Source organism: Anopheles darlingi, chromosome 3 (genome assembly GCF_943734745.1).
Source record: "Anopheles darlingi chromosome 3, idAnoDarlMG_H_01, whole genome shotgun sequence".
In the NCBI taxonomy this organism is placed as follows: Eukaryota; Metazoa; Arthropoda; class Insecta; order Diptera; family Culicidae; genus Anopheles; species Anopheles darlingi.
In genome coordinates, this window is record NC_064875.1 from 24626095 (window position 1) to 24648184 (window position 22090).

A 22090-nucleotide genomic window follows, 5' to 3' on the forward strand; every position below is an offset into this window, starting at 1 on the left:
TCACGATGACTAACGTCATAGCCTACTTCAACTGTGTGTCGGTTCGAGACAGTTTGTGTCGATATTCGACGTTTCTGAGTTTCCACGTCCACTGTCTACTAAGATGCGGTTGGAACACTTAAGATACGCGCTGCTGTCACTTATATCCCCGAGCGCCTACACTTTACAGCGGCCCAATATCTTTATGGGCAGGGTAAACGCATTTCAATAATGGATTCCAGTAATGTACATGTAATACACCTCCTCCTGCGTTTTTTTTTTCTGCTAGAAGTCTTTACTTTAGAACCTCCATCCATTCCACTGTAGAAGGGAATACATGGAAGTGCTTTACGTCGACGGAGAAGCTCGCTCGCTGGAAGAGCACTTTTTTATGAACCGAACAGCCAGACACTCCTCGCCATGAACCATCCTACCGGGTTAGGTGATGGATCCCTGTTCTCACGTTTCTGCCTCGTTAACGCGAACGCGAACGGCACGGGCGTTCCTCGGATGCCTTCTTCCCATCGTTCGTTTAGCATATCAACTTGAACCGCAAAGTTTCAGGCACAAGCGACGAGAAGTCGTCTTACACATACGGTGAAGTGTGGAGTTCTGATGCTGTCGAGGAGGATAGACGAGGAGATGCCTTCGGTGGCAGCATATGGCCCATGCAGCTTCTTCTTTCCGTTCCGTTAAGCCAGGGGGATTAAGAGAGATTCTTTTAAGGCCTGTATGGGCCAGAGCTTTGCCAGCCCTTCAGCCAAAAGCAAACTCATTAATATGTTTGAGCGGAAACACGTGTCGCTAGTAGATAGCGATAGAAGAGGGCTTATGTGTGTTCGGCAAGTATCGGAACTTGCTATGGAAATACAGATTGGAAGAAGTTACTCAAACTAACAACAAAGCAAGGTCCATATTTGCTTTCGTGCGTTTAACTTTGACTTGAAACAGGATCTTCACAAAGCATAAGAGAAACCACCCAGTCCATCGAGATACTCGAGACCAGCTCGATTACTCACCTGCGTACTCCTTGCACTTGCGGCGAAGAAAGGACGACTTGAGGCAGACGGGCCGTTCCTTGCCCGGTGGTCCGTTCATCTCGATGTGCGTCGAATGGCGCTTCCGGGAGTTGCTGTTGCCGGAAGCGTGCGATTTGACCGAGGCCGAAGCGGACCGTTCGCCGGTACGCCAGTTTTGCTGCGACAGCTCGGACGAGCGGCGCGATCGCGACGACTTGGCACTGGGGACGGTACCCGGCAGGCCGGTACCCACCTCCCGCTGATGGCCCACCTCACGGGCGTTGGCACTGCTGGTGGCACTTCCATTGCTGGCACTGTTCGGTAGTAGAAGCGAGCTGCGCCGTCGCCCGGGCGTCGTACCGGGTGGCGGTGGCGGTACTATTGTTTCGGGCAATTGGGCCGTTGGTCCCGGCGTCGTTGCCGTCGCTGCTGTTGCGGCCCCGAAGATCGTGTAGATCGATCCGGTACCCGAACCGTTCGGCAAGGGGGACGTGATGGGTGTGATGTCGCCCGGATCAAGCAAACTACTGAACCGGTGCGGGACAGTAGCGGCAGCCGTACCACCGGTGGAACCGGACCCGGAACCGGAACCAGAACCACCGGAGGTACTCCGCATGGAGGTAGGCCGCAACGGACCGGCCGGTAGCTCGACGACGACCACACCACCAGGCCCGGCCAACGATGGGCTCGATGCTTCGGACGCATCGCCCAACGGTGTCGTCGGTGTTTCCGGTTGCGCCAGGAAGCGGGCCGGTGGCGGTGTATTCGGCAGGATCGCTATCGGCGACAGACTGTTCGCGCTTTTGCGCATCTCGTGACACTCGTGCTCACAGTACGTGCTGGCTCTAGTCCGACATCATCATCATCATCATCGGGAACACTACCACTACCGTCCGAGAACACTTCCGGTACCGGGGAGTTGGTGCAGCCTGTTCGGCGGAATACTACGCTGCACTCGTCGTCTCACCGTTTCGTACACAAACCAGGACCGTACGGTGCACACTGAGAGATGACACATTTCGGCTGTGGACGGATAGATGTTCGAACGTTTGTTCGCCTGAATTGGCACGGATCGATTGCCCTGGTGCACTGGTGCCACTGGGTTTTCCGCTTCAACCGTTTGCACAGAATTCACGCATCAGTCGCGGCACTAGAAGGTACGGACGGAGACGCGTAAGTTAGAGAACTAGAGAACTCCCACAAAACAAAGCTTCCATTTTGATTGATCATCCACCACGCAAGCCGGAGTCCGGGTAGTCGCAAACGCACACGCCGAGGTGATCGATTAGCCCGTAGCACCGGGAAAAGGGATATAGGCTGTTCCAACAATAGCAGCAACAGCAGCATAACGGATGATACCATCCGTGCCACTTTTGTAGAACAAGTTTCCACTCGCTCGGGGTATTGCTGCATAATGCGTATACTACGTTCAGCACAAACGCGCAGAACAGAACCGGAGGATGTTGCTCGCATCAACGCAACAAAAAGGAACCACGGCAATAAAATCCGTGAACCGGCGGGGGTAACCGCGGATCACCGACACCGGCACCGTGAACTCATTAAAGCCAAAGGATTGCCAAAGTTTTGGAGCGAGCGCGCGCGAGTGAGCGCCCAACAGCCACGCCAATCCCGAACTCCAAAACTTCTTCTCCCTCTCTCGGAACTCGGAAAGTTTGGTCGCGAAGTGTGACAAAGTGGCATTAAATTTTCCACCATTTGCACCATTAACGAGGCCACCGGATGGTATGAGGTGACTTTTCCCCCCTGGTATTTCAGACACGGTAAGGTAGTTCGGCTTGTAGTACCAACAATCGGTTCCATGTTCGAAGTAGCTGGGGCTTATGGAGTAAGGCATTACCACGAGAAGTTTTCGGTGGCCGATACTTGACAAACGAACGAATGCCCCTGGAATGTTTAACAAGATAGCAAGGTCAAGTGCCGTACATGCCGTCTGTAACGCACGTATTTGTTGTAGACCGAGTTCTCCGACACTTCCTGCCACTAATTTGGATAAATATTGTAGAGACCGTGCACACCGGGCTGTCTAATTGAAAACACGGATCAATTATTAAGGATCTCCTGGACAGCGGATATCCATTCCCTGGTGAGTTCAATTATTCAATCCCTGCTCGACGTCCGTTGTGGCAGCGTCCTGCAGTCCTGAGCCTTTCCTGAGGGAGCTGAAACATTTATCGAAGGCAATCCTCCGCGGCTGGAGAAGTTTGCGGACCAGGATGGTCATGTCTTAAATTGGATTCCGCTCCTGGAACCTGGTCGACGAATCTCTTTTCGAGAAACTGTCAAACACACGCATACGGAGCCGCGAAGTTGCAATACACTGGGGACATTTTCGTTGGAAAAACTTACACCTCCCTTTCAGCGAGCGAGGAGTGCTTCGCAAGGAGAGCAGACGTCAAATACCCGGGAGGCCTGCCAGCCACGTAGAACCCCCTCGTCGACTCGATCAATACCCGGCCTACGTCCTCGTCCTCGTCTCTTCAAGGTATCGCAAGGAGGCCATGCTTGAAACTGCGAGGACTACACTTCGACCTGCTCTGCGACCTGCCTGGATGCTAATAAATTGCCCAGCCTTATGTATCCGAATTTTCGGAAACAATTTATTTACGCGCTCGCCGCGGTTGGTGGTCGCGGTCGCGCCCGGAACCACGTCTCCCCTCGCACAACCCTGTTGCCGGTTAAGAAAGCAACAATATACAAGACGCTGGCATTACGAATCCGTTACATGGTTTGCTCTGGTCTTTGATTCAATCATCGTGTTCCGCCCGAGTTCAACTTCTCGTCTCCGGTGCTTCGCTCTTTAAAGCAAATATGTTTATCGATGCGAAACGGTGGAGAAAACAGTTGCTTGGCCACCCCCCGGGGGGGGGGGGGGGAAGGACATATGCCTTGCTAACGAGCCGATACCTTCGACGTAACAATTGGAAGTAAATAACTCAAAACCCCAAAAGTCGCATTTAGCCACTTCTGTGATGACGTCAAGGTAGGTATTGACATGTACGATACGTGGCAAGTGGGATCGTACCGAGGTGGCTGCTAAAACATGGCCCCGATTTCGGTGCCAAACGAAATCACATCGCGGGCGTTTACAATTGGCGCGAACTGACATCGACTCTCGGTGGCGGTTGCGTTGTAGTATTTTTTCGAGGGAAAACAAGTTTGCAAGTTCCCTTGCTTCAAACCTTGGGATGCATCCAAGATAGGCACAGTGGCAGTGGCAGGGAGGCCGGAGCTGAGCTGCAACACATCACATCTTCACACCGAATACTCCCGATGATGCGCTGATGATGGCCGTCGATGGTCGACGATAGTCAGGAACCATAAGACGACCATGTGGTCTAGTTTCATTCGACTGTTTTGTGTTGGAAAATGCAAAAATAGTTTTGTGCACTAGCGGGCCCCCGCCCCCTCAGTATTCTCACTGTATACTCCCTCCCTACGTTGCGAATTGCAAGTCAGGTCAAGTCGAGCGTTGAGATGGAGATTTGTCGCAGCCACCTTCGACTACCACCGTTCCGTCCGTTCCGTTCTGGCCTGCCTCAATTGAGCCGGCATTGGCCGGCATATGGGGCCGTCAACCATGCATACTGCATGCCAAAGTGCAGTGGCCCACACCACACCTACGCCGCCAACCAACAAAACCTAGGTCGAGTGGCGTGTACTTGTGTGTGTGTTCGTGTGTCATTGGTTTATGGTTTGTTTCGCAGCCGACGTCGCCTACTGTGACAGGTTAATGGTTTTAACTTGGCTGACCTCCTCCTTGGCTGCCATTTTCGCCGCTCGACCATCAATGTAGCCTACTTAGCACAGACACACAGCCATGGCGACTAAATGTGGGCACCCCGGTGCAGTAGGTACAGTAGAGGATGATCATCTTCGCATCCGTAGTTCTGCAACTCTTTATGACCTACCCCCATTATATGACCATCTTCTGCATGGTATGCTACCTTCTACGCTCTCTGGATTCGTCGCCAATCTTCTACGGAACACTATTGTGGTGTTGTGGTGTCTATCTTCTCACATACGGACACACTACTGATACGGGCACGACGGATACGACGACGACGATTTCGGTTGTAAAGTCGTAACAAAAATCAGCACTGGCCATCCGGCTTTGACACTCGGGTTGTTGTTGTTGTTGCAGGGCGCGGGATTGATGGACGCGTCACATCACATGGCACTTGAATTCAGCAGTCGGACGTCGGTTTGAAGGAAAATGGCGGAATGGGGCACTTGAGTGTTATGTTTTTTTTTTCTTCTGTTAACTTTCGGGGGCACTTCTGGCATTCGGGCTCTTCGTACGTTTGAAACCGCGAACCGCGACGCATCACACTCGACGCGGAGACGGTGTCTGCAGTAGTCGCATCCGCGTCCCTTGCCTTGTATCCTGCAGTAGACACACACACACACACTCGCACGCACGCACTCACGCAAATCACAGATGTGTTCGCTTCCGTGCGCGTTGTTATCCTTCTTTCGTCCTTCGTCTTCCAGGGTTGCCACAACGGTCCTTTTGGTCCCCGTTCCCTTGTCCTTTGGCCCCACCCGCGGGGGTCACGCAACCCCTCCACTTTCGCTAGGGCCGCGTACTCCGACACCGAGAACACCGCGAGACCGAGCGAACGAGCGAACGAGCAGCGAGATTGTCACGGGCCGAGCTTCCTGCGGCAACTGATCTGGGTCCCCGGTTGTGGCCACCGTCGCACACCAAGGTACGCCAAGCGGCCGCTCGTTCGGTCGCGCGAACCGAACACTAATGCGAATAGCAACAACAACGACAACGACAACAACAATAACGGCGTGACCATCCGTCTCCGTCGTCCTTTTGGCGTCCTTTTGCGTCGGTGGATGCAGCGCTACTCTCGCACTCTCTCGCTCGCTCATACGTTCCTCTCCATGTCTCTCTCTCTGTCGCTCCATGACGATGCCGACGAACTCACCCACGATCCGAAATTCGGTCGAAACCCGTTCGGGGTATATGCGGTCCACGTGGTTCCGACGACGACGACGACGACGACGACGACGAGGGCCATGTGCTCGACTCGGCACCACGAAGGACATCGACAGCCATCGTGGTATGGACTAGGGATGGAGCGTGTGTCCTTGTGTCCGTGTGTGTGTGTGTGCTTGTGTAGGTCGGTGGAGGACTTTATTTTTGTTTATATCACCGAATGGACCCAGTTTTGCTGGCAGCTTCACCCCACCCACCACCCACACCCCGAGCCTCGGTTCAGCAATCTGCGGTTTTCGGCGTGAAACGGTCGATCGGAGAAGGTTTTTATTTTCTGTTTTTTTATATTTTCCTTCGCAGGAAAGGACGGTGACAGGGCGACAGGGGAGGGGGGACCGATTAGGAGGTTTGTGGGGCACCGATTTTGGCTTTATTTAAATTAGATTGAACATTGCGTGCCGAACGGATTAATAGCGAACGTTTTTTGGGAAGCTTTTCTTTTGGGCCTGGAACCGCAGTGTTTAGTACAAATTTAGTACAAGCTGTTGTTTATTCCCTTTTTTTTTATAAATAATAATCCAAAACTAGTTGGCTACTGGGACTTCTCGGTACGATTTACAAACGCATTGGACCGGGATTAGTATTTGCAGCACACCCCCTCCCGGGCTCCCGGGTTTATCGACCTTTTTGACCATTTCGTTGCCGGTCCACTCTCCCATCTCTCCGTTTGCCACCCTTCACCCTTCATCGGGGTGGGGGTTACAACGAGTCACCGGAATCGTAGTGGCTCACAGCTCGTCGCTACGTCGGTCAGTGGCCGTTTTGGAGTAAATACTGGTTAGCCCAAAAGAGGGGGGGACAGGAGTTGGTGGGTGGGCGGCTCCATCTTGGCCACTCAAGCACTGGCCGGCGCCTCCATCGGTTGGAAGTTGAATGAAGTTGATTATCATAACGTCGTTACGACCAAACTGGCCGTGTACGTGTGCGTGTGTGCGTGTGTGTGTGGTTGTTGCCTCCAGCACGACAAACACACTTTGTGTGTCACTCGATGTGTGTGTGTGTGTGGTGGGTGTAATAATTGGGAAAAGGGACAGAATCCCTTCCTCAAAGGGCTCCTTCAAACGCTCCAAACCGAACGGCAACCCGCACTTCGTTTCGACCTCATTCTGTCCCCCGTTCCGAGCGTTGTTTGCCTTGGCCTTGATGTGATCTCGCCGAGATAGATCCCGTGACACCGACCGGCCCCTTTTGCCGGTGGCCATTTTCGTTTTCTTCTTTTGCTTTTTCGTCGTTTTGCTTTGAAGTCATTCACCACCGAATTAGTGACGATCGGACAGCGCACTGCTTTCGCCGGAACCGAGAAGAGTATGTGTGTGTGTGTGTGTGTGAAAGGGAGAGAGAGAGAGAGAGGGGGATTTGCCTTTTAGCTGGTCACCCTCGAGACACAAAAGCGGGAAAACCCGAGTTCCGGCAGCGAGAAGGACAACGCACAGAATGAACGGAGCGAGCGCCAGGGTGGTCCTCACTTTTACGAGCATCGAGCTTTATGACACTCGCACGCAAACATCCCACTCCCTCCGACCCTCCTTGGCGTGAATTGCACTCACTTCCTGCTCTTCATCTCTCGATTGCCGCCGGCCGGAAGTGCGATCCCGATGCTAACAGGACGCCAACAGCCGGTCGATGTGCCAGCCAGCCAGCGTGCCAGCGAGCCAGCGAGAGATGATTGCCGGAAATGATGAATAATAGACAATTTTATTTTGCCACCCTCTAGCCAGCCACGCGTCGTGGTGGTTGTTTCAGTTTACGTTGTGCTGCAGCCACAGAATACCGGGCGCCTCCTCCATTCGATCCGTGTCTGCTGCGTAGCGAGATTACCGGTGCGGCCGTGGGGTGCTGCGAGAACAAGATTGAGTCCGAGTCCGTTTTAGGGGCACTAGCGCCATGTTGCTGCTAGTAAATATTTATGCGATTAGTGCTTGATGAAAGTTTTATTTAATTTCTTCCTTCCTCGGCGTACAGTGGTTGGCACAAAGTGTATCGATTTTCTTTCTTAAATGTTCCCACCTAGTTGTTTCGGTGATGGATGTTTTCCGTGAAAATGAATACGTGGTTTATTTTAAGGCATTTCCTTTTCTTTCATTTCTACTCATTGTGCCAAATAAAATTATCTTTGCTTACCAAAACTGTAAGAGAGCAAAGAGTCTTTTTCGTCTTTTGAGCGCATTATTTTGTAAATTAAATTAAATTTTTTCCTGACATGATTGATACACATTTTAATGTTTGTCTTGTGGTTGAGGCATTTTTGCTTGCACAATTGCTTTGGAAATTACTTCAAAATTTCTTAAAACACGGGAAGATACCACTAGTATAATTTGCTTGCCTATTGTCTGAGCTTAAGTCATAATTTTCGGCGTTCACACGTTGTGTTTTGCCGTTTTCCATGACCACAAACGATAAGCTAATTAAGTAATCTTAATCGTAATCGTAACAAACGCAACTCATTTGATCATCAGTAGTGACAGGATGGATCGTTCAGGATGAATAATGAGTGATATATCTTTTAAAATTCTATTTCTAATATTTATTTTTTTAAATGGATTTTTATTTAGTAACAGCTGAATATTGATATTGATAATGTTGATATAGCTGAATGTTAATACATTTAACTTTGAGGTTTGCGTATCAGTTGGAAACATTAAACGATGATTGTCAGATGATAAGTTAGGCCGCTAATTTCAGAGCTGTATTTTGTACAGGCGAACATGTTTTTATGAGGTGAACGTTTAAAATATATCCTTTCAAATAACACCACTATAAAAATCTATTTCAAATAACTAGCTAGAACATATTCATTTAACTGTGATGAAAATCATTTTTACCATTGGAGATTTTTTATTCTTATCACTGTAGAAGAGCACTGGTATGAGCTCTGTTTTTAATTTAATCAGCAGAAAGCGAAAAGAGAAAAAAGCGAGCGATGCTGTGGCAGTGTCCTGATACGGACCAACCACATAACCCCCCATCGTAATGGTAACTAGATGAACCCGAGTGACACTTCGCAACCCCCTTAACCAGTTCACAGCCTACTCCGCATGTGGTTTGGCATCCGAGAAAGGAAACCTATGCCGGACCAGAAAAGGGAGTCCAAGCAATCCGCCGCCATCAACAGAAGAAGCTTAAAGCCTTTAACACCGACCTCTATGACTACCGGACTTTAATCCGACCAACCCCAGTGCGGCGGCGGCGGCGACGACGGCGTTGATGGAGCGAAAACATTCAACAAACGATAAATTATTTATTCCACCCTTGCTCCTCCATTCACTTCCCTCCCCTCCCGCCCACTGGCACAATGACCAGTTCTGGGCACGCTGGACCGCTCAATGCTTGCTGGAAGGAGCGCAAAAATTTATGCTGATGTGCTAGTTGTCCAAGTTTATAATCCAGCCCTCTTCCAGCGCCACATTCGCAGCACACTGCTGCTGAGCGATGTCGCCAGCTGCCGAGCCAGCAGCAGTATGGCTAGGAGTTCCACCCCTTCTTTGTGTCTAGCTGCACCGGCACCAGGATTGCGATGGAAGAATATGATGCTGCTGCTGCTGCTGCTGGTGTTGCTGCTGCTGCGAGAAGATGTAGAGGTCATATACAAACCGGGGATCGACCACGGGCACTCTCTGTCGCCCTTTGCACGCCCGGTATGAATCATCAGCGTCGTAGAATTGCTAGATCAGGAGCTGGATACTCTATTCCATTATTCAGCAAACGGAACGTACTGTGCAGCACCCTAAAGGGAGCGACATACACACACACTCGCGCCACAAGATCAAGGATTGTGTGATTAGAGGGCAGCAGTCATGACGGTTGCACTCCGATGATGGTTGCATTTTTTTGTTTAACATTTCCTAATCAACGTAAAATGTGCTCGCCGGAAACGTCGCGATTCCACTCCACGATGTGTCGTGATTTGAAATTAGATTTTTAGAGTTCTGATGGTTTTAATGGCCGCCGTGTTCCGCACGGTTCTTATCTTACAGCTCGTATCTTCGCAGAGGTTGCCGAACGGACAAATTGGTCTTTGTCAGGGCACCGCAAGGAAGAAAGAATCGATTAGTGAAATGAAATGCTCATCTCCCTTTCTCTCTCTTCATCGCTCTTTCTCCCTCTGCTTAGTTGATATCCTTATCGAGGAACGGCACATCGGACCGGCGAGAACCTTGCTAGGCACCGCTGACCGACATCGTAAAACCATCGTATCGTCAGGCGCTGATAATGATGGCCGCAGGATTGCGTAGCGTGGCGACCTCCCTGCATCGTGATTAGCGAACACAGATTTACGAGGCAAATATTTTCCAAATGACAGGGACCAAGGACCTCGTGCGCTCGAACGCCCACCCACCAACCATATTAATTGGAATTTTGTGCTCCTTCTCAGCTCCTTAACTTGAGTTCGATTATTGGTTTGCGTTGCGTTAATCAGTTGCTCGCACGGATCCGAAAAACGCGGGATAGAAGCGGCAATCAGATAGTGTTATCATTATTCAACGGACAGACAGCTGGCAGGATACGATACGTCAGCACATCCTGACCGTAGGTCGTAGGTTCGCTGCTAGGGATGGGTGACAGAGTTAATCAAATCTTCCGAGCGAGAACAGGTAGAGTGAAATCAAACACCTCGAGGGACACCCGATGTCGTCATCGTCGTCAGCGAAAGTGATATCCTTTTACGCTCCCTTTCTCTCTCTCTTTCTTTCTAATGGCCAAAGGACTCGCTGGGGCTCCCATGGTGCGTGCAAGCGCGCGCATCCTTTTAATGGACCAAGCGACAACGATGATGGTGATAAGCGATATGCTCGGTGGCACACCTTGCTTCATCGGGCACCAGGTCGAACACCACACCTTAACTCCTGTCCTGCCCTGGAGCATTGGACACCGACCGAGGCAGAAAGTGACCCAAGCGGAGGTGCAGAGATTGAGTTTTCTTATTATCGGGTCCGCGCCCTTGCGCTCGCCGGCATCTAATGGATCCGTTTCCGTTCGCAACACCAACGCTTACATTGTTGCTGTCCACCGTCGCTGTTCGGGGTGTTAATGTTAATGTTGCGACGAAAAATGATCGAATCATGGCCACTAACCGCTGTCACGTCTCGGAAGGTGACCGCAGAACCCAGGACGTTGTTTCGCGTTGGCGCGTTGGTTTTGTAGCGAACGAAAAGTCAATGTTTTATGTCAATCCGACTGTTGGCTAATGATTGTGTGCGGTTTCGCACTCTATTCGCGTCGAGGAGAACTGTCGCTGGCAAAAGGAAGGGTGAGGGGCAAACTGCGCTACTTTGTATCTCGCACGCAATCTAGACGTACGCTGGTACGGAATCAGCTGGGTGTGGTTCCGCGGGCTGGAATGGCCGGAAGGCTGGTGCATACATTGTGCCCTAATGGACGGACGGACGGACGGACAATCATATCTCACTTTGTAGCAAAAGGTGCGCGCGAGGTGATAAAAGTGTGTGCTCGGCGGTATGATAGCGCGTGTTTTTTATTTGACGAAATCTGGCCAACCGGCATGCATTACATTGTTGCGGTCGCGGGCTGCAGAAGTGCGGTTTGAGTCATCTCATCATAATGTATGCAATGATGATGGATGATTAATTGAAAAAAAAGATTCGATATAGCCGACTTCTTGGGTCTAGGTTGACAACATTAACAATAGAAAGTATTTAATGTAGTTGACTCATTCGTCATAGCTGACTGAATGAGACGAGATTGGTTTCGATAATGGTTTCTTAAGATGCTCATTAGTAAGTTCACTAAATGTGTGTGATAAATTTAAAGAAATATAATTTTGCTTTTATCTTGTTCAAAATTATTTAGTGTATAGTCTTTTATTCGGTATCAGTTGGTTGCTCGTTGAAGTCACATGCTACTATTTGATTTAAACTTCATCAAAGATGAACTGTGAATATGGAATAGTGTTTCATAAATGTTGCTGCTGCTTCAAAATGCTTTTTAACAAATTTATTATTGTTTTCCAATTGTTTTTGGAGAACCAAATAACTGTCTGTGTAAAATGTCATTCACTCAATTTCATTGATTGCTTAATCTTCGGTCCAATACACGGATCTGCCATAGAAATATTATTATTTTACCGAATCTAATCGATAGGCAATCGAAAATAGTTGTATATTGCACAGTTTTAATGTACCATTTATAACAAGCATAAGTAAAATTCTTCGTTGGACTAGATGGAAGTCGTAGACTTCTTTGTTTCTAGGGGTCCCTTTGTTGCTAGGGGACACGGTATGGTGAAAAGGCAAATTTTGAGCACCAAAAACGTTATTTTCATATTTCAAAAAGAGATTTTAATTTTCCATTTTCGCACGAAAAAAAAAAAGGATTTTAACATTTTTAAAGGCTAGAAAGAACACCAAATTTCAGCGTCTTTTACAGTGCTATGCGATGAGTGAAGTGTTCCGTATGATCATTTATTATTTTTGTTGCACCTTTCTTTGTCTGTTTAACACAAGAAATGCATACATTTGTGCGAAGTACTTGTTTATCTAAAAACCTTTTGTTTCCTGGAAATGGAAATTCCTTATTGGTATTTCGAATAAAATGAGTTTCCAATAGTCAATTTTTTCCTTCATTTTGAAGGGCCTCGGTAATACTACTCAAACGGTTTATGTTTCCTCACCGGCAAAGATCGGCTTGTAGCGAGCATGGATCTTACAAAAACTATTAAGTTGTGTTTAATTGAACTTGAACGAGTTCCTGAATATGTTTTCATTATTCATCATCAAAAATAAGGGTTGCCAATTCCTCAATGCATCACTGCTCAGTGCGAGACGCTTGATACCGAGGCTAACGTACGTACGACAACCCCCTTCCACGCAAACCAAACACCGTAACCCAGTTTATGCTCGCTTGTTTCATCGATTAGGATCTAACCGATTTCAGAACGTTTATGCCGTCAATATATTTTAAATCGAGTAGACAAATCAACATGCCTCGATGGCTATGGACTCACCGGCCACACGCCAACCGAAAAACCCGTAATGATATAGAATTGGTTTCAATAAATACCAAACAATATGCCATCGACGGGGAATGGCGCCGCTGTCGGAATGAATTGGAACAATGTGTAGCGCACGTTGGAATTCCCAGTTGTACGGTCTTATGACAAGTGATGAGTGAGCTTTCGCCGAGCAAGCATTCATCAAAAATTGAAATGGAGCGGCGGAAAGGGGGAAACCCTTCTCGGTACCGTTACTGTAACTGGGTGCCTCGTATGAATGAAGCATAAGGCCGGGCGTGTGAGTAGTGTTTACGTCTGCAGGAAACCACCGCGGGATCAGTTGGCTAAGAAATCGATCTAGGCTAAATGTTACCGGAGGGAATGGTGTTGTATTAGCATTACGCGAATCACCAACTGGACAGATAGAATAGAAGTTATTGGATAATGGTGTGCATATCCGCTTTGCGCGAAAATGAAGCAATATTGCTTGAAACGATGTAATGGTTATCTTTAAACTAAAAAATAATACACCACAATTCAAAGAGCAAATATTGTGATACGTTTGCCCGAGAAAGCACAAATAGCAATGACGACCACGTGCACGTGCGTGCCTTTGACGCACGTGGTGCAGTGGAGTGTAAGTAACGCGTGGCTAGACCGCCAACAGCCGTTTATTTCGAAACTTTCACTTCCCTCAGGCCGAAGGTTCGGTAACTTATCGGCTGAATAGTACGGTATGTACCTCGTCGATGTTGATTCAAATGTAACTGCTCTGCAACTGAGATCGTTCAAGTAATAAATGTAATATATGTACGTAAATAACCTATTAATTTTAATATTGTCTAATAAAACAGTTCGATTTAAACTAAGAGAAGACATACGAACAGCCCATTCGATTTCAAGCCCTCGTCTGTTACGGCATGATTCTCTCGCCTGGCATGATATCAAAACAAACGACTAGTGCCTGGTGCATGGCGTCCTAGTCAGCCGTTCAACACCGACATTCCCGGCATGCGCACTACTGTTTGCCTTTCTGTCGGAGGAGGAGGAGGAGGAGGAGGACGAGAAGGAATGTTGACGAGCACGAATCGCGTGTCTGTTCGCTTCGCTAAACGCACCACCGGGCAAGCGTGGCGATATCGACACGATTTTGCATGGCCCGTGGCCAACATAATTCTCGCCTGAAGCAAATCCCCCCCAAACGACCCCACCGGGGGGACGGTAATTCCCGTACTTACGTATGTCGTCATCCATGCTTGATAGTGGACTGTATTCGCGTCTGGTGTCGTGCCGTTGTAGCTGTCGCCTGATGTGTCTCACCGGCACGGCAATCAGCTGAGTGAGTTTATCAATGAAATCCATTATGCACGCGTCACTGGATCGCCTCTTCAGCTCGATCGATCGCTTAGTGTTGTTACAATTTCACTTGAAGCGCGCTTGAACACCACCGGTTGACGATCATCACTACGCGCGGTTGCGGTTGTTACTGTCGATCGTTGATCGTCGCTCACTCGTCGCGATCACTTTTTTCCGTTTGGTTAATCAACCGAAGCGCATCTGGGAACAAAGGGCAAGTGGATCAACCAAGCAGGATGGGTAACACCAACGCAAAATGTGATAATTTAATTTTGCACAACGGAGCGGGACCGCGGGCAGACCGGGCGGGTGGGGTGGATGGATGGACGGACGGCAATGCGAGTCCGATGCACTTGCTGGTGTGTGCGATGCACTACTGGGTATATTCAACGATCAATCACACCATCAACGAAACAAGATCACCACCAGAACATCGCGACAGATTCTGGGGAATGTACGAGTATCAAGACGAAGTCGACTGGGCCGACAACGGATTATTGGGAAAGTAACCGACGGTGGAGGGTTGACGATGGTGGTGGGGAACAAAAACACTGAAATCACTCCCTCCTTTGCCCGCGCGGCAAACAGCTGATAAGGAATCGTGATACGGCGGGAGATTTGAGCACAGTGGAAGAATGGCACCACAGCGTTTACATTTATTTTTAAGATTACGTTCTGTTAGTGGCATATTTAAAATTAGTCCCGCAGTTCGACAACGGAATGCGACTCAACAGTGGGATTAATGGTGTATCTATTTCTATTTTTGTCTTTTCTATTTTGAAGCACGCGTTACATACACACCTGCAGCTCATCATATCAAGTTCAAGGTCAAGTTCATCTATCAATCAAATTTATCCATTTTGTTTTTGAGAATTATTGGTCACAGGTACTCGTCATTCTATTCCACAGTGCGTTGGTTTTTTAACTCTTTTCTGCTTTTTTCTTGTGCAGCTGTCAACTGCTCTCTGCGAAAAAATAAGAGTGTTTTAAATTTACTAAACCCGCCCGCCTGATACTGCCTTTTCTAGTAGCTTTTTCGTACATTTAACAATAAATGCTCCTTTGCCTTCTCTGTTCTACCGTCGATAAGTAAAATTTGGTTTTGGCCTTTGCAGCAAAAACGGCTCATGCAGCTAAAATTGATCATTGATGTTTTGGAGCATTCATTATGTTTGGACCATATAGGTAAAATAGAGCTTATAGCGCTTGGTAAAATTATTTCGAATTCTTTATTGGTGTATATTTGACAGTGTAGCTTAAATTGTACTGTTCCTCTCTTTCGTCATCCAATTGTGAAGGACTTCTTGACATAGGAATGATTGGCATTGCGCTTGGAGTCTCAATCTTAAGAATGGGAAAAATTTGTTCGTGAAGACGATTGCGATCCAATCTACGATTCACGAACTGCAGCACACGCAATCGGTGCATTAAATCTTCCATGTCAAGGAATTCTGTTTCACTGCACAATTCTGCATTGGCGAACACCAGTTCTTTTAGCTGTTTAAGATGATTGAGAGACTTTAATGTATTTTTAGCGAGTGCGAAATGGTTCGGGTCAATCCATTCGTCGTTTGCCCCATAAAAGCTTGGAAAGGTGTTTTATAGTGGCTGCATCGTCAATCCGCAGCTCATATTTGAAGTCTAGTTCTTTGAGCTTGGTGCACGTATCACATATCTCATTGAAAAGGGTTTCTGTTACATGATCGTCCAATATGAATGTTTCTACATTTCTAAATCGAACCGGAATGATTTTATAGTGGTCGGTGCATTCATCGGAAATATACGTAACATTGACGTATTTTAGTTTAGCGAGCTCCGACGGTGAATTAATACCATCCAGTGGAATAAATCCGTCTAGTGGTCCATCGAACGATTCTAGCTCCGGCATATCAATTCTAATGTCATCATCTTTCAAACTCAGATGCTGAACACAAAAGCTACGAAGAATAGTAACCTGTTCAACAAAATGATAAACATGAAATGATAATGATCGTAGTTTCGGCATCAGCGGTATCGTATCGGTTATCAAGTTGGCAATACGTCGTCTAGCGTCGTAAATCGATAGCGTTAGCCAATAAATGTTTTCCGTGACTTTAGGGTGAAGCGATTTCCATAATAATTGAAATTTATCAAGTCGGTATTTTGAAATAACCAGCCATAAATAAATTTCAGTAGCATCGTTTTGATCCTTTATCTTCACGGTAGTTTCCATTGAATTCCCATGTATCGGGCGGAATTCCCATGCATGGGACTGAAATACATATATTATTTCGATTTCAAATAGTAACCTTTTTATGTACGGACTCAAAAATACGATGTTGTGCCATTTCCGACTACTCTTCTGTGTCTCCTTGTTGGTTAGTGATACGAATCAGATTGAATGATCGATTGTAACGATCTCTCGGAGAGATTAGGTGGTACAGACGCCTGTAGCAAAGGAATCGATGCCAGGAACAAGCCGACAACGGCATGCAGCGATGGATCGTGATGACTAGGCCAAGCTAAATCATTAACAGGAATCAGATGGAATCGACATTGCCGGGGTGGGATAGGGCCAGAGAAATCCAGCAGGTCTATCGCACATAGAATGGATTGGTCATTGAGCTGCAATCTATCTCTGCCGCGCTTGATTAGTGAAGTGGCCCTAGGAATTGTTGATTTTGATCTAGATACAGACAAAGAAGCTTCTGGCGGTGGGTAGAAGAATAAAAAAACACAGTTATTTTTAAAAATCGTGAGGTTCCCAAAAACTTAAACAAAAGCAAATTATTTACGGCAAAAATATTTCAAGCAAACAAAAGCTTCTTATTTTTACAACTAGGTGGCGCCATTAAGCGCTCTCTACAGGAACAACGCCGAAGCTCCGCGATTGTTTTTTGTTTGATTTGGCCGTTTTTCCTGCGGCCGTGCGTTGGTTTTTGGCAAACAAAAAAAAGTAATCGCGTGTGGTCAAGCATTGAAGGACTGTGGCGTGGTGGGTGCACCGTGTGTCGTTGCTTAATACGCGGCTCTCTCTGGTATCACATCTGCAGCGGGCTATCCAGTCACTATCCCCAGTGAAGGTCTCAAACGGGGCCACCCTCAAAGCAGGCCATTGTGAACGGGATGACGCGTAATTTTAATGAATCAGGCAATAAATAAAGGAAAGACTGCGTTATTTCCTAGCGATCTAAACCAGAGACGTTTTTGAATATTTTTCTACAAAAATAGACAATCACATGTGAAATTTTAGCTTTGCAGGATTGTTTGCCTTCAGTTTATTTGTATAGCTACTGTTGCTTTTTTTTTATGAAATATGGTTCCATCAACCGCATTTCTTTGAAGAAAAATGATCAATTCAATTTCTTCTTCTTCTTTTTACGTTTCAAATGTCCGTCACAATTCGCGAAATCCGAATAGATCCCGCGAAAGTGGGATAAATACAATGGAAGAAATAAAGTGGGAGTTTTTAACATTTTTGAGCACGTCTCGTGATGAAGATAAAGGTGATACGAGCAAAATACAGTCATTGGCAACTCCTGCCGTGGATCTCGATGAAACAGTAACCCTTTCTACTTTACAAACCGTGAAAAACGGCAACAAGATCCCCAAATAGGCCGGGCAGGAACAACGAAAAAGGATTCTAAACCCTGTTGGAATCAATCATCCGACTCACAATCGCTTGTGAGCAGGGAGAATGGAACATGCAGAGAAAAAAATACTTGTACAAATCAAAATGCACAGATTAATACGCGTAGAATCATATCATGGAGGGAAATTAATCTGTAATAGTCTTGTGGATATAAATAAGTTTACATTATTTTGGTCACTTTCACGGCACGCCAACACACTGGATTTTACTGCCCAGTGAAACATATCAATGAATGCGCGATCACAGGTTGAACACCTATGTAAACGTCAATGCAGCGGTGATCGTAATTGCCAATTTAGCGCAAAAGGATATCGACAAAGGTATCGAAAAGATAGAGAACGCATTCACCGCCGTGGATATCCGACGCATTCAGCTAGACCTCCAGTGCTATTTTCTTAAAGCCATCTCAGTTCTTGACATACAGTAATGGGATAGATTTAACTGATCGAGGACTCTCTGGTCTTCGGATCGAGGGCTGATAGTGCAGTCACTTTTAACTGAAAATAGAACATGATTAGTTAATTCCTTACGAATAAATGAGGCTTATTTCAATAATAAGTTATTTAAAATGTTACAATTTAAAATCCCTTTGCTGTACCGAGCATTTTGAGCAAAGGTTCAGCTTATCAACATTCTGTGTGCGTTGTGGTCCGCAACAGCGTCATCAGCAAGCAGCTTTTGATAGTTAATCATTCGCTCTGACTACAACAACTGCGCTGCAGCTATGTGCCCGCGACCTAATCAGCTCCTCCAAAACGATAAATTTGGTTGGTTGGTTTTAGTGATTCATGTCAAACCTGCAACTAGCCTGCAAATATGTAATGATAATAAAGAAAGAGCAACAGTAAGTCCATGCCTGACCGTAGGTCAATTTAGTTTCGTTCAGTCTTGCAGAAAGTGGTGATCGAATCGGACGTACAGAAAGTGAAATGAAACAAAAATGAGCGCAGTGCTGAAATTTATTGTATGCGTTGTGCTAATGTGCATTAGTCTAGGGGAATCGTAGGTGAATCATTTACTTCTTATTTGTTCGTTGCCTTAAGTGTATTTTTGTTTAACAGCATAATGATCGTGGGGCCAAACTCAATTCGACCTAATCGTGATTACACGCTTGTGGTCAGTAATGTGTTTGGTGAAAATAGAAGGGATTGTTTATTAAACGTACGTATGGAAGGACGAGTTTTCAATGGTATTTCCCTGCCTAATCTCTCGCAAATCACATTTAAAGTGAGGTTGAATTTGTGGTATCGTTTATATATTACTGATTGTACTGGACTTTTTACAGGTTCCAAGTATCTCATTTGGAGGCTATTACTCTATAATAATTGAACGAAAACGACCTTCTTCCAGTTCTACCGTTAACATTCACCAGGATATTTATGCTTAAATATCGACGCTCTTTTGTTACCGGCTTGATACAGCTTAGTAAGCCTGTCCTTAGACCGGATGACACTTCAAAGTTCCGTGTGATCGCAGTCGATGCCGATCTTAAACGGTGTCCGGTCGATGCCGATCTTAAACCGTCTTAAACGTGTGTCCGGTAGCGTGGCGAATCCCTTTTGAAAATGTTTTCGACAATGAACCAATGCTAGCACGAGCTGGTATTCCTCAATTGGAACAAGCACTAGAAATATGCACACGGAACAAACAGATTATAGCATGATTGATCTGAATATTTCATACTGAAAACGATTTTTGAATGTAGCTATACTGTGATATGGCAACCAAAACCAATATTACGCTTGAAAGCATTATGGATATTTATTCTCGATCGCGTTTGATATTTCAATAATTAAATCTACAACTCACGAGTTTGAGCGATCTGTGAGAATGACCTTTTGATTGGAATTGGACATTGATGACAATGGAAGCGCCAACATTTCGTTCGAAACTAAAACAACAAAAGCTTTTGCTTTTTTATCCGAACATTCACGCTCAATGAACTGCAAAACAGGAACTGTGGCAGTTGTTTTCAACGAGAGACCCATCCCATCACGCCGTTAATAAGTAATTGACAGCAATTTCTCTTCGCAATTATCGCGTCGGTCACGGGTGCACACATTAAAGGTTTTTGGCAAGCTGCCAGCCAAAGCTGTACCGCGTGCAGGTCAAAATAACGACTCTCACAGTCGCGACGACTCGGTTCGGTTTAACAGATTTATGCTGTAGCATCATCGCAAGCATTAACTTTAAGGAATCATAAAAAAACTCCCGCTTCAAAAGAAGAGAACTGTTTTGCCTGCATAGTGTTTTACTTGCACATTGATGTCGTTGGCACCGGTTGGCAGATCAAAAGTAACAACCATACCGGACGCACCGGAACACCAATTGGTTCCAAATCAATTAATTTATTTTCACATTCCCATTAGATCGGTTAGCCATAACACCAAGGCCCCTGGCACCAGACCACAGGAGGAGAGAACAAACGATTCCAATCCTGCCGCCGTTGGTTTGAACTTTCCACTTTGAATCGATAATTAACCTAGGCTTCCTCAACTGCTGACTACTGCACCTTGGTCGCTTCACCAACCAGGCAGACCAACAACACTATCTCATCATCGCACCGGAAGGTACTTATGCCCAGCGCCAGCGTGAACCGTCTGAACAATCTGAACGTCTTGCCGCCCCGGGCATTGGGAATTGGTTCCATTTTGTCCGACCTACCCTTCCCCCTTCCCCGTAGCTAGTGTTGAGATAGTAAGATTGTGTGCTGGAAATTATAATCTCCACCTTTCCAACCACGTTCTCTCGCATTTGATTTCCCTTCACTGGGTTCCGCACTTCACGCGGTGGGTGCCCATGGCCGCATGAAATTAATTTTAAACCACTCTGACGTCACGGACGCTGCTACGGCGTGCGTGCCTGCCGTGCCGGTACCACGGTACCGGTGTACCGCATGTACTCGGATGAAGAAGATGCTGGCGAATAATTTCAATTAAAATCTAATTACCACACGACATACCGGGACCGCTAGCGAAAGGACCGCTAAATGGCGCAGGTAGAACGAAACCATGGCTTTGGGTTTTGGAGCCAATCGCTGGACACCGCTGTGCCGCTTTATGGCTGGGAACTTATGCCGATCGTGCCTGCACTAAACTGTTGATACTATTGATGGAAACAAATGTTATTGGATATTGTGTTGCGATCGCCGAGCTTGGTGGCACTTCGTGATTGGATGATGTTGTGTGGCGTAAAATGGCGCCCAATCTGTTGTCTCGGTGCTCGGTGCTAAGTATTGTCATGCATGCTGTAGCTGCAGCATGCAACTGATGGTGATGATGGGTTATTGCGTGTGCTACTGCCGCTATGCTTTTTGATGCGATGCTCATATTCCATGATTAAACCACATTCTGTGGCCGTATATTGATGTCATGTAATGCCGACAACCAGTACCGTTGAACGAGGTGATTGTGTTCATTGAGATTCTCAAGCTGGAACTTGATATGCGCTTGTTACAATCGTAATTGTAACTCTAGTGCTACTTTACTCACAAAAAATAATAATTCTATATCAAAATTGATAATAATATTGATAACGTTTTTGAGCTACGAAGACTATGGATTGCCTAAATTGTATTAGCAGAATATTATCATCAAAATATCACAAGAAAGAAATCGAATTGCGTAAAGAAAATATAAAGGCACGCTGACGCAGAATGTAACGCAAGGACGATAGCAAGAGGGGTTAAAACTGAATGGAAAAAAGGCTACTCCAAAGAATGGAGATAAAACTATATCAAGTTGTATACATAAAACATTAATCCGTTTTTCCAAAGAAAAATTACAAGCTTCAATAAAACAGAGAACTGAAATCAATTATTCTGTTAGTTGTTGATAGATTTGAGTTGTAATTCGTAGCTTCATAACGCTATGTTTCATTCTGCAGTTTTCAATACAAAACACAAAAAACACACAACGCAAAAACCATTTCGTAAAGGCAAATGCTGCGAAGCTCGAAGCAAAACGCTCAATAATGCACCGAAAAAGTCAATAACTACAACGAAATTAGCATTGCGCAAAGTAATAAATTAAAATTTTCGAAACCAACAGAAAAAATACCGTTTAAAAAAATGAAGCCCAATAACAAAAACCCAAAAAAATGCAAAAATATTCAATCGAATCATGATT

At 46.3% G+C, this 22090-nt stretch overlaps 1 protein-coding gene across 6 annotated transcripts in view; it reads right to left on the minus strand.

Moving 5' to 3' along the window:
• The window catches only part of LOC125954246 (probable phospholipid-transporting ATPase IA), a 52217-nt gene extending 37439 nt beyond the window's left edge, over positions 1-14778 (minus strand). For 4 of the 6 annotated variants that reach the window (XM_049684382.1, XM_049684385.1, XM_049684387.1 and 1 more), the window contains exons 1-2: positions 14215-14778; positions 999-2148 (exon numbers count right to left, since the gene is read on the minus strand). In XM_049684382.1, the coding sequence (XP_049540339.1) occupies positions 999-1809 (811 nt within the window). In that variant the 5' untranslated portion in view covers positions 1810-2148; positions 14215-14778. Of the gene's footprint in view, positions 1-998; positions 2149-4963; positions 5643-14214 lie in introns of those variants that run through there. The other 2 variants (XM_049684383.1, XM_049684388.1) reach the window with 2 other exon arrangements.
• Positions 14779-22090: the final 7312 nt, after the last annotated feature.